Here is an 11,972-nt window from a genome sequence, read left to right on the forward strand (position 1 = left end):
TTGATCATATGCTACCTCTTGAAATGGTTGAATATTAATCATTTCCTTTTGGTACAATGACTCTGTGTATTCCTTCCATCTTCTCTTGATGCTTTCTGCGTCATTCAATAATTCCATTAGTAGGCGAGTGTTTAATCATTGTGCCACCAGCTCTCCCTTATATTGAGTTTAAAAAAAGATACGTTATTAAAATAAATTATAGCTGTTTCTTTTTATCTTCTTAACATGGCTACTAGAAAACAAAAATTTTTGTATGGCTGTTTACCATTCATAAGTTGTTTCAGTGGTAGAATCCTAATCTTCCGTGCAGGAAGTGGGTTCAAGTCCCATTGATGGATCTCATGGGCAGCCATCACCTCTCTGTCAGTGGAGGCTGACTTGTTGCTATGATGCTCAGTGCATTTCAGTGGAGCTTCCAGACTAAGAGTAGGAAGAAAGGCTTGGCAACCAACCTCTGACGCTTCACCAGTGAAAACCCTATGGACCACAATGGTTGACTCCGCAACCACTCACGGGGATGGCAGGTACCAGGCAGCGTTTGTTCCACTGTGCAGGGGGTCACTGGGAGTTGGGGGCCAACTTGATGGCAACTAATAACAAAAGTGTATTTCATGAGACAGTGCATGAGTGAACCCACAGGAAGAGCACCGGAGGCGAAGGAACGTCACTGAAGGTGCTAAGCTCTGCCCCTCCATGTATGAGCTATGTAACCTCAGCCAAGAAGCCTAGCCTTTCTGAGATGGTTTCCTCATCTGCAAATACTGTTTGGGCTTGTAGTGAGGATGAAAGCATGAGGTGGAGATAAACCCCAGATACTTCCAAGGGAGAGCGTTCACCATTGTCCAATAGCAGGAGAATCCCAACTTGAGTGGGTCGGAGCCAGTGAGTTTCTCCAGACCCAAGCTCAGCACTGGGGGCAGGGGTGGGAATGGGATGAGGGACTGTGGTGGGCTCGGAGCTGGGCTCCACATCCGGGGCCATCTGCCCAGCATATTTACAGAGGGGTCAGTGACCACTCACCCCACAGGAGAAAGAAACTGCTGCTATTGATGGTGGATGAGACTGTCCCACAAACCTGAGTCAGGATGAGAGACTCCTGGTAAGCTAGCAGTGATTGTCACAGCCCACCCACTCATGTCTTCTGTGGTAACAGTGTGGTCAGACAGGCCTTCCTGTTTCTAAGGAAACAACAGCTGCTGTCCTGTAGACCCTGCTCTTGCCGACCCCATAGGTATCAGGGTAGAACTGTGTGTGCTCTTGTAGGGTTTTCCATGGCTGACTTTTGGGGACTATATTACTACTAGGTCTTTCTTCTAAAGCCCTTCCAGATGGACTCGAACCTACAACCTTTCCATTATCAGTCAGCAGCTGAACACATTATCTGCTGGTACCCAGGAACCGGTCAGCTCTGTTCCAGTCATGGGTGAAAGGCATGTGGAAGACGGATCATTAGTGAGTAAGAATGAATAGTGAGGACTCAGGTTTAGGGGGAAATGCAAAAGGGAAAATGCCCATTCCCGGGCCTGACTTCCAGGGCAGCTCCAGGCAGCTGCATGCCCACCTACTCCCCGAGGGTTCTCTTGCACACTTGATTTAGAAAACCACTGTATTGGGTAGACCCTGCCTCCCTCCAGTACAGATAGTCTGCTGACTCAGAGAGAAATAATGAGCCCCTCAGAACGTGAATGGATATTCCAGCTAAAAGGAATAAAATCTACCCACCCAATGCCACCTCCCAGATTCCCAATCCTGAAACAAGTTGAGATTGGAGTGTTCTTGGTGGATGTTCTAGACCCAGTGTGGAGTGGGGGTGAGAGGAAATTAGATCCCACAATGATCTCTCTGGGGTCTTGCGTGGAGTCTGGGAGTGAAGACAGTATGCAGTGCAGTGCATTGGCATCGGGGTGATGGTCGAAGGGTAGAAGAATCATCTGAGGGTGCAGGGAATCAGACCCCAGCACTGGGGGGAACCCATATTGCTAAACCAGTAACCAGTTGGCAGTGAGTTGAGTCCAAGTTATGATGACTCGATGTGTATCAGAGTAGAATTGTGCTCCATAGGGTCTCAATGACTGATGTCCCAGAACTTTCTTCTGTGGTACCCCTGAGTGGACTCAGGTTCTGATCTTTTGGTTATCAGCTGAGCACCATCCAGGGCCTCCAGATAGCTAGAAGGCAAGGGACCATCTCTCATTACTATGAGACTTGAGGTAAGTCCCTTGCCATCTCTGAGCGCATTGCCTCATCTGGAAAATGAGGAGACTAGCTTTGATGTCTGAACTGGCTCCCACCAAATCCTCAGCTCATGGCCATGGCTACATTCATGGGGTGGGGGCAGGGGGGCTCCGTTGGCCCATGAGCTCACTCCGGAACCACAGACCATCTTTGGTTTTTATACGTTAATGTTTTATCGCTGTGGAAGCTAGACCCAGCAAAAGATACAGTCATTCAACTGTTTCTTTTTATCTTATTGTGAATTGAGTGAGGGTTTATGGCAATATTATTAACTTTTTTATATTTTGTTTTACATTCAATAAAACATACACTTTGTTTCATTTCAAAGATTACAATCCCCTCCATACAGCATTACTTGGCCTGCTTCCTCCCTGTGGTTATTCGTGTATAAACATCCTCTTTCAAACTCTTAGATATCTGTGGGACATAAATACAAACACACACACACACATATATATGAGTCCTTGTGTGGCACTGTAGGATAAGCACTAGACTGCAAGGTCAGTTTAAACTGCAAGATTGGCAGTTCAAACTCACCAGCTGCTTCTGGGAAACCCTATATAAGGTTACTATGGGTCAGAACCGACTCGATGGCACTTCACAACAACAGTGACAACAGTCATGATTGTGGTTGGTTATACGTGACTGGCACTGTGGAATAAAGCACTGGGCCTCAAGGTTGATTTGAACTACAAGGTCAGTGGTTCAAACTCACCAGTCACCCCTTGGAAACCCTATACAGAGTCGCTATAAGTTGGCAGTTCAAACCCACAGTGTACAAAACATTTGCTGACCTTGGCTTTGCTGTTGTTATTGTTATATGCCGTCAAGTTAGTTTCAACTCATAGTCACCCTGTATAGGGTTTCCGAGGAGCTGCTGGTAAACTTGAAACTGCCAACTTTGTGGTCCAAACAGATCTTGCAATCCAGCACATAACCTGTTTCTACACTGATGGTGGTGGTGGTTATGTGCCATGGAGTCGGTTCCCACTCATAATGAACCTGTATAGGGTTTCCGAGGCTGTAAATCTTTACTGGAGCAGAAAGTCTGGTAGTTTCGGACTGCTGACTGTGAGGTTAGCAGCCTGACTTGTAACCACTAAACTACCAGAGCTCCTCTGTTTCTACACTAGAGGATTTCAAAAAAGTTTATGGAAAAATTCCATTATCTTTTCATTGCATTTTCCCACAAACTTTTTGAAGCTCCTTATTAAAAGGGTTGGATAGTAACTATTTTGGGCTTTGTGGGCAATATGTGACAGGGTTTGCTTTACATATTCTGCTTCTTTTATAACAACCCTTTAAAAATGTAAAGACCATTCTTGGATCTTACAAAAACATCCCTTGGGCTGACCACAGCCGTGGGCTGTAGTTGTCCACTCTTGCTTTCTCCGCCTTTCTCTTCAGACGTCCTCTCCTTAGACACACCCTGAGGTGTTCTCCTTAGCACCAAACACTGTGCTGAGAGCTCGGTGGATGTGTACATGTATCTGATGAATGAATGAATGAATGAATGAAGGCATGAATAAATGAATGGGTGAGGAAAGACCCAATCAAGTGAGGCTCATTATTCGGAAAGAACTCTGACTTCTTGACCCATTCTACCCTCTCCATAAAAAGAAACCTGCTTCCACCATTGAAGGTCACAGCTGAATGTTTATAAAGCCAGTTAGTAGACAATCTCAAAGCCCTTCTACATTCCATAATGTGCAACCTGGCCAACACTGAATCCATCTAGGACCTTCATTCTACAGAAGCCTCCCTGCCTTCCAGCACTGTGGCGAGGAGGGTGCTGGACCGAGCCTAGTCCAACAAACACTGGTCTCAGGCCATCTGTAAAGAAAGCCCAATCAGAACCATTCTCCAAGTTCCCACCTGAAAACAGTAGCCCTGTTGGGGACCAGAATGTGGGAACCCAGACCCAAGGAGGGACTTCAAAACTGGGTGTTAACCAAGTCAGTTGCCCTGAGAAACGTGTCCACACAGTTGAGGGTAGTGTGTCAGTAGGGTCCTGCAGGCCTGGGTGCCAACCCAGAATCCGCATAGCAGTATTGCCACCCCAACCCCAGGGCCTCTCTTTTCAACAAAGTCTTGAACAGAAACTGTTTCAGGCAGGGCAAGCCTTTCCCAAGAATCCCAGGGACCCAGCTAGGCTGGCTGTGGTCATTCCTGCCTAACCCTGCCCCCTAGTGGATTCGCTGGGTGCAGCCTCTCAGACCCAGAGATGAGTCCAGAGCTGCAAACGTCAGTATCTCTGTGCATCTGTACTGTTCCCTCAGACCTGCCCAAGGTGTGCCAGATGCCATGCCAGACCCCTGAAAAGCGGGAAGGAGCAGCCTGTCCCTGGAACTCTTCTGAGCCTTCGGACAACCCTGTAGCGTGTGTACTTCCTGTGGGGGAGCATGTGCCTTAAGCACCTGGAACTAGAGAGTTCCTCGTGCCTGTCTGATGGGGCTGAAAGATGGAAATGAAGGGCTGATAGGGCATGCAAGGTGAGTAAGAGTGAGGACTCACTGGGGTCATGAGCCACTTCTCAACTGAGAGACTTTGAACAAGTCCTAAATCTCACTCAGCCTCAGTTCTGTCCTCTGAAATGGAAATAATACTTTGCACATGCATCAGGGGCTTTGCAATCAGGGTTTGCACTGATTTGTTTTACAGGGTTTGCACTGATGGAAGGGGCTGGAAAATCCATTACAGCTTCCCAGTAGTCTGTGCACATGAGTATGTACAGGTCAGTGTCCCATCCGCTGGCCTGGCCCTATTGCTTCCTGGTTTTGATTTTGGCTAATGGTTACCAAAGGTGCCCTGGTAGCAGTGTGGTTAACATACTTGGCTGTAAACAAAATGCCTGTGAGTGGAATCCACTTTGGGGAATAGGTTATGGCAGTCTTCTGTGGTAAAGATTCACAGCCTTGGAAACCCAGGTTGGTATCACATGCAGCAGGGTTTGGGCGCACACAGGTTTTGATTCATTGAGCTGGATTGTTAGGTGGGAACCTCAGAGGAGAGACACTGGCTGGGTGTGAGTGGGGTGTGATCAGGGACAGGCATCCTGCCCAGGGAAGCCTCTGGTACTCCCATAAACACAGTTCTGTCTGAAGGTATCCCGTTCCAGAGCCCCTGGGAAACCAGGCTTGAAGCAGAGAAGTGCCCTGCATCTTCCTTCCTCTGAGCTCCCTAGAGAACACACCCCTCACTTTCTGGTTTCACTTTCCTTTCCTTTTGTTAGCTTCTGCTGTTGGGAAATGATGTCAGCCCTACATTAGAAGATCAGTATCTCCATCTGTAAAGTGGGCACAGTTACCGGTTCTGGCTGTTCATGGTGGGTTTAAGGGCAGTAGGTCCTGTGGAAGGCTTGGGCAGGCTCCTGCCTGTGATGGGAAAACAGGAACCAACTCCAACCCTCAAAGCAAAGGGAGCCTGGTAAGACCTTTATGGGGTTCCAGGGCCCAGGGAGGTGCCTCACCTGCTCAGATGCAGGGTTTCCTCATCTCTGGGACTCCTGCATATCTTCACCTTTCAGCAACTCAGCTCTGTTTCTGCTTTAAGAGTTAAAACTGATACCTCCTACTTAGGTAGGGACAGGTCCAGTGATTTGAGTCTGAAAACAAAGAACCGTATGCATTTGCATTTCCAACCAAGAGAAGGTCATGCTGTGAAGACCCTGATGGGTACCACTGGCTGGACATTGGACCACAGGAAATAGTCACACCTGAGTAGGTGGGTGGTGGACAGGTGTGTGTGTGAAGGCAGGTAACCTGTACAGCCACAGCTCTGGCCCACAGTCTGAGTGTGGAGATGTGCTCCCATAATGCACTGATAAAACACTCAGCAGTAGCCCCTCACACCTCCCTTACCCCAGTGCCCCTGGCTCCTGCCTCACTCCAAGAGTCCCCCTCCTCCCTTCCCTTCAATGCCCCCTCTCCTCCCTCATCCCTAGTCCCACCCCACTGCCCCCCCATGCCCCCTGCAGGGCAGGGTGAAGTGCACTCATGTATGGCTCTAGGCAGAGGAGCAAAGGGAGGTAGGGCACCTTAGGAATTCCGTTCTCTTCATAAGTGAGTGGCCAGGTAAAGAGAAGCTGAGACATCTCCCAACTCCTTCTGAAAAGAAAGAAAACCTGGTGACAACAGCTGTTTACCAAGGCAGAGCCTGGCAGACTGGTCATTCTGGTCATGTAACATGGCTGATGTCCTGTGTGTGAGAGAGACAGACAAACAGACAGACAGACAGAGAACTCATTCACTGACCATCATGGAGTCTTGACTTACTGGTGGCTCTGAGGGTCAGTACTGGTCAAGGAAGCCCAGGTTCAGAGAGGCCACACAGCATCCAATCCAGGGTTCTCAGGTCCTGGCACCTGGAGGGAATTCACACCAGGGAGGGCCCTGAGGTTCCCACCACCACAGACTTTTTGAGGGCCCTCTTCCCTGAACCAAGGGCTGGAGCTCTCTCACCACTAGGTGGTGCCAACAGCCAAGGTTTGGCTCAGTCTGCCCCTCATTCCTTCTTCCCAGGAGACCCTGCTGTGGCCCCCTTCACAGATTCCATGCTGTGGAACCTCACTCAGGAGCCATCACTCTGGGGCAGTGCATGGTGACCACGTGGGGGGCACCCACCAGGTTACAACTGTTTCTAGCTCGCTCCAGGTATCCAGACCCACAGTTCAGTACTAGACTACAGGGTGAGGGGTGAGGATGGAGAAAGTGGGGAGGAGGGAGAAGCACAGTTCTACTAGTGGAGTTGTGCTTTGGAGTGTCTTGTACTTAACCCTAAGCTGGTGCTTCCATATCATAATGTGGCAGCAACGAGGTGCTTACAGTAACACAGCTGTGTGTGTGTGTGTGTGTGTGTGTGTGTGTGATGGGCAGCTTTTCTCAGGTGGACAATGAGTTGCTATGAGTCAGAACCTATGATATCTAACAACAGCAATGTCCCTTCATTCAGTAGCTCCATAAGTGGACATTATCACAACCCTAGCGACTGGACTACTAGCCACAAAGTTGGCAATTCAAACCCACCAGCCGCTCCTCGGAAATCCTATGCAGGTTCACTGTGAGTCAGAACCGACTCAACAGCACTTATCAGCAACAACGGCACAGATGAGGCTCAGAAATGGTAGAAAGTCTGCGCAAGACCACACAGAGAGCATGAGTCAAAACTGGGATTGGAACCCACTTCCACCTGGCTCCAAGCCCTGCTTCCAATGGTCTTTTTTTAACCCCCTCACTAGCCCAATGCTGAGAGGAGACGGTCCAGCTCTCAAAGAACTGAACTTCCCCGATTAAAAAGATGGTACCTACAAACTTTCCAGGCAACAAACACACGTCCAGCCATTCAGACAGGAAGTTTATGAGCTGTGTGCTATGTGCTGGGTATATATGCTGTATGCAGGTCAGTCAGACAGCAGCTAGAGGGATGTGCAAGGCATGATGGGTGTCACAGGAGGCAGCCCCTTTGACATGACCTGGGAACAATAAGGAAGGCTTCCTGGAGGTGAGGCCAAGAGTTTGTCTTGAGGGCGGGTGCTCACAAAGCTGGGGGTCTACCCTTGTCACACCCTGACAAGGAAGAGTCTCTCTGGGGGCTGGGTGAGTGTCTGTACGCATATTTGCTTTTGATTGTTGATTTGGGGTTTCCTTGTGCTGTGTTTTGAGGAAAAGCAAACAAGGGCACATTCATGCCTTCCAGGCAATCTCAGGCAAGAACTACCAAATCCCAGGGAGTCCTTTGCTCCCTGGCACATTGCCCAAGGCAGGTCGTGCACCCTGGGGGTGGCTGCAGCCACAAATCTTTCAACTAGCCTGGGTTTCCATCTCTGTCCTCCCAGAGAAGTCCCCTGGGTCCCCAATGAGGACAGGATGGGGTAGGAAGGAGGTAAGCAAGAATAGGCGCCAGGCCCCACAGACTTCCTGCTCTGGACCTACTGGGGACAGCAGGGAGCTGGATGGACTCTGCCTGCCCTGTCTTCACAGAGGTCCCTACTCCCCCCCCCCCCCCCCTGAAACACACATACACATGTTCTGTCTAATTGCTAATTCCGTAGTGACAGGGAGGAAACTCAGACACACGGAAGGGTGATTTGGGGCGAGGAAATTCCTCTTCAGGGATGGGGTTTGTAAGGCTTGAAGGGTACAGAGCATGTGTGCAGAGTGGTGGGAACAGCATTTATGTCACTGGAAAATGCATGACAAAGTCCTTGAGGTAGGGAAGCCTGAGGAGATGACTGAGGCCCAGATGCCATGCCTGGCCAGCTGCTGCCAGTTAGTTCCCACTCATGGTGAGCCCCGTGTACATGTGCCAGAGTCTAACTGTGCTCCACAGTGTTTTCCATGACTGAATCCTTCTGAGGTGCCCCTGAGAAGACTTGAACCTTTAGGTTTAGCTGTGAGTCGATTAACTGTTTGCACCACTCAGGAACCGAGTGCCCAGAGGTGATAACAGCACCCAGCCAGGGGTTTCCTGTCTAACTTTCCAGAGTCCTGTGTTTGTTGAATGAATATTCATACACTTAACTATGTGCCAGGCCAGAGCCAAGAGTCCTACTGAGGTAGCACCTTACCCGGAGCACCTCTCCCCACTTCTTCTCCCCTAAACCATGCATGCAGCTGTAACTTTGCTGGCTGAGCAGAGGCCTCCATGCCTGATGTTCAGGGGCCTCCTCTGGGGCCATAGGGTTTCCAATACTGTGAACCTTTACGGAAGCAGACAACCACATCTTTCTTCTGAGGGGTGGCTGGTGAGTTTGGACTGCTGTGTGCTTAACCAATGCACCACCAGGGCCCCTCTTATAAGCACAGACACTCCAGAGGTCTCCGTCGGCCCGTTTTTCAGGACTGGGATGCTCTTCGAGCCTTATTTTCCATTCTGGGCTGATGCATTGTCATATCTGTCACATATGCCCAGATAAAGACCTACCTGTTGGCTGGGATGGGAATGAGGATACTGGGTACAGGTGGGGGGTCTGGAGGGGGAGACCACGGTCATCAGCACATACCTACTACCACATCACTCCAGCCCTTCCCAGAGAAAACTGCTCAGCTGGCCAAAATGCACTGACGATCAGAGACTTCTTGTCCAGAGAGGTCTTGAGGACCCTTAAGAAGAAGTAGGAATGGCAGTGAGCTGGTGTTCAGAGTTTCACCTCCCTGCTCCACAAAATGACTCAATCTTCCGGGATGGTGGGGATGACAAGGAAGCAGACATAAAGAAGTACAAGAGTCTGTAGAATCAGAGCCCCTCACTTACCAATAGTGGGGTTCAGGTCATTTATAAGCATAAAGAAGACTGGAGTTGGCTGACAACACACATGTTCCTAATCAAGGTTGAACCAGGCGATATGTGTCTTCTTGTTCCAGCTCTCGTACTGTACCCAAGAGTCCCTTCTGTACACCACCTCTCGTTTAGTGCCATTGAGTTGGTTCCTGTCGAGGGTTTCTGAGGAGCGGCTGGTGGGTTTGAACAGCCAACCTTGTGGTTAGCAGTCTGGTGCTTCTCCTACAGCGCCACCCCAGGGCTCCCTTAATGCCACATCTTTTGCATCTTTGCACTTGTTGGTGGTGATTTCGCTTTTTGAACCAGGCCCCCAAAGCATAGTGCAGAAGTGCTGTCTGGTGTTCATAATGCCAAGAGGCTGCCATGTGCCTCACAGGGAAAACCGTGGTGGACAAGCTTCACTCTGTTAGCAGTTTGCTGTGGCCTGTGAGTACAATGTTAACGAATCAACGATGTAGATTAAATAAGGTATCTCAAAACAGAACCACAGAACCTGGTGTGGCACTGCAGGATCAGCACTGGACTGAGAACCCCAAGGGTGGCAGTTCAAACCCACCAGCTGCTCCTTGGAAACCCTATACAGGGTCGCTATGAGTTGGAACCGACTTGACTTGCGGCACTTAACGACAACAGAAACACACATACTAGAAGGTTCTGTACTGACTGGCTGGTGGAAATGTTGTGACCACAGACTCTCAGGCACCTACTCCTGCATTTCCCCCGGAGCAGTGGTTTTGTGTACACTAGCTCAGTGTTTGCAGTGACTTTATAGAACACACGGGTGCTAATTGCCAGCAAGTTGATTCTGACTCCATGTGACCCCAGGCATGCATAGTAGAACTGCTCCACACTGCTCTCAAGGTTGTGGTCTCCCCAAGAAGACCCTCAGGCCTTACGTAGAAAATACGTGTGGTGGATGAGCTTCATTCAAGCATAAGGGATAGTACCGTGGTCATGGGTCCATGTTCGTGAATCAGCCGTATGTAGTAAGTGAGGTGTCTTTAAACAGAAAAATCTAGAACAAGCTTATGTTGATTGGTTCATAAAAATGTTGAGACGTGCAATGGTTCAATATTTGCTAACTCAGTGTTCGCAGTGGATTTATATGATGCGGACTTCAAAGAGTTGGTGGACATTTTCCATTCCACTTCTTCATGAACTTTGGAAGCTTCCTCGTAAAACATAACTACAATAAATGATGAGAATTAATGGTGATTCCTCTGTGGAAATGTCTAGAAGGCCAGGAAGATGGGCTCCCTGGGCTTTGGAACCAGCCAGCCCTCCTCACCACTATCATTCTCCTTGCAGGCCCAGTCTTCTGCCCCCACAGCCATGGCCTTCACCCCGACACCGCTGGAGGACACATTCTTGCGCCCCCAGTTCTGCAAGTGGCCCTGCGAATGCCCGCTGTCCCCGCCTCGCTGCCCGCTGGGGGTCAGCCTCGTCACGGACGGTTGTGAGTGCTGTAAGACCTGTGCCCAACAGCTTGGGGATAATTGCACAGAGGCCGCCATCTGTGATCCCCACCGGGGTCTCTACTGTGACTACAGCAGGGACCGCCCGAGGTACGCAATAGGAGTGTGTGCACGTAAGTGAGACCCTCCATGCCTTCCAGCCAGCCCCCAGCACTCGCAGTTCTGGCCCAGGCCCCCTCCTGTGGAACACCCCCAGATCTTCCCTTGGACACATTTTGGTTTTGCTAAACGCTCCCCACCTCAGCTGAGTCTGGGGCTGGAGAGATAGCTGCACTCTTTCTGACTCCACAACTTTGCCCGCTGCTCATCTCTCAGTCCTCTGGGCACATCCTTACTGTCCCCAGGGGGAGAGGGAACAGCCAGATAGAGACCTCGGCCTGGTTTTGTTCTTAGTGGCCTTTTGTCCAATGCCGGTAATTATAGGGCACTTCAGAGCTGCAGACATTTTAATAGTATTATAGATACAATATTATGAATACAAATTTTAAAAAAGAAGGAAGAAACCTTGAATGAAGCAGACCAGCAGCGTCCAGCCATCCCAGCCCCCACTCCACCCCCCACTCCACCTCCTCCAGTTATTTCAGTGGCTTGAAACGCTGAGCTATTTCTTCTGGCATATCCGTGTTCTGCTATATCTTGATTGGAAAAATATACCAAATTTGTATCACCTATTAGCGTTCTTTTTGATAGCTGATGACTTAGTTCCTCACTACCATCTGTTCTCCCCTAGCTTATAAATACCCTGGTCATAATATTTTACTATACATTCATTACTCAGTGATTCCAATATGAACCCACTGCCATTGAGATGATTTTGAATCGCAGCTGCCCCGTGAGGACAGAGTAGAACTGCTCCGAAGTAGACTGTTTCATCTTGCTCCCATGGAGTTACTGGTGGGTTTGAACTGCTGACCTTTCAGTCAACAGCCCAGTGCTTAACCCACGGTGCCACCAGGGCTCCTGTTTGCAATATTGTTGTTGTTG

The 11,972-nt window shown here is 49.5% G+C and overlaps 1 protein-coding gene across 1 annotated transcript in view; it reads left to right on the forward strand.

Annotated features, from left to right (window-relative positions):
• WISP1 (WNT1 inducible signaling pathway protein 1) overlaps positions 1–11,972 on the forward strand; it is a 34,372-nt gene that overhangs the window by 8,995 nt on the left and 13,405 nt on the right. The window contains exon 2 of the mRNA XM_006830845.1: positions 10,822–11,101. Within this exon, the coding sequence (XP_006830908.1) occupies positions 10,822–11,101 (280 nt within the window). The remainder of the gene's footprint in view (positions 1–10,821; positions 11,102–11,972) is intronic.

This window comes from Chrysochloris asiatica, unplaced genomic scaffold (genome assembly GCF_000296735.1).
Source record: "Chrysochloris asiatica unplaced genomic scaffold, ChrAsi1.0 scaffold00001, whole genome shotgun sequence".
In the NCBI taxonomy this organism is placed as follows: domain Eukaryota; kingdom Metazoa; phylum Chordata; class Mammalia; order Afrosoricida; family Chrysochloridae; genus Chrysochloris; species Chrysochloris asiatica.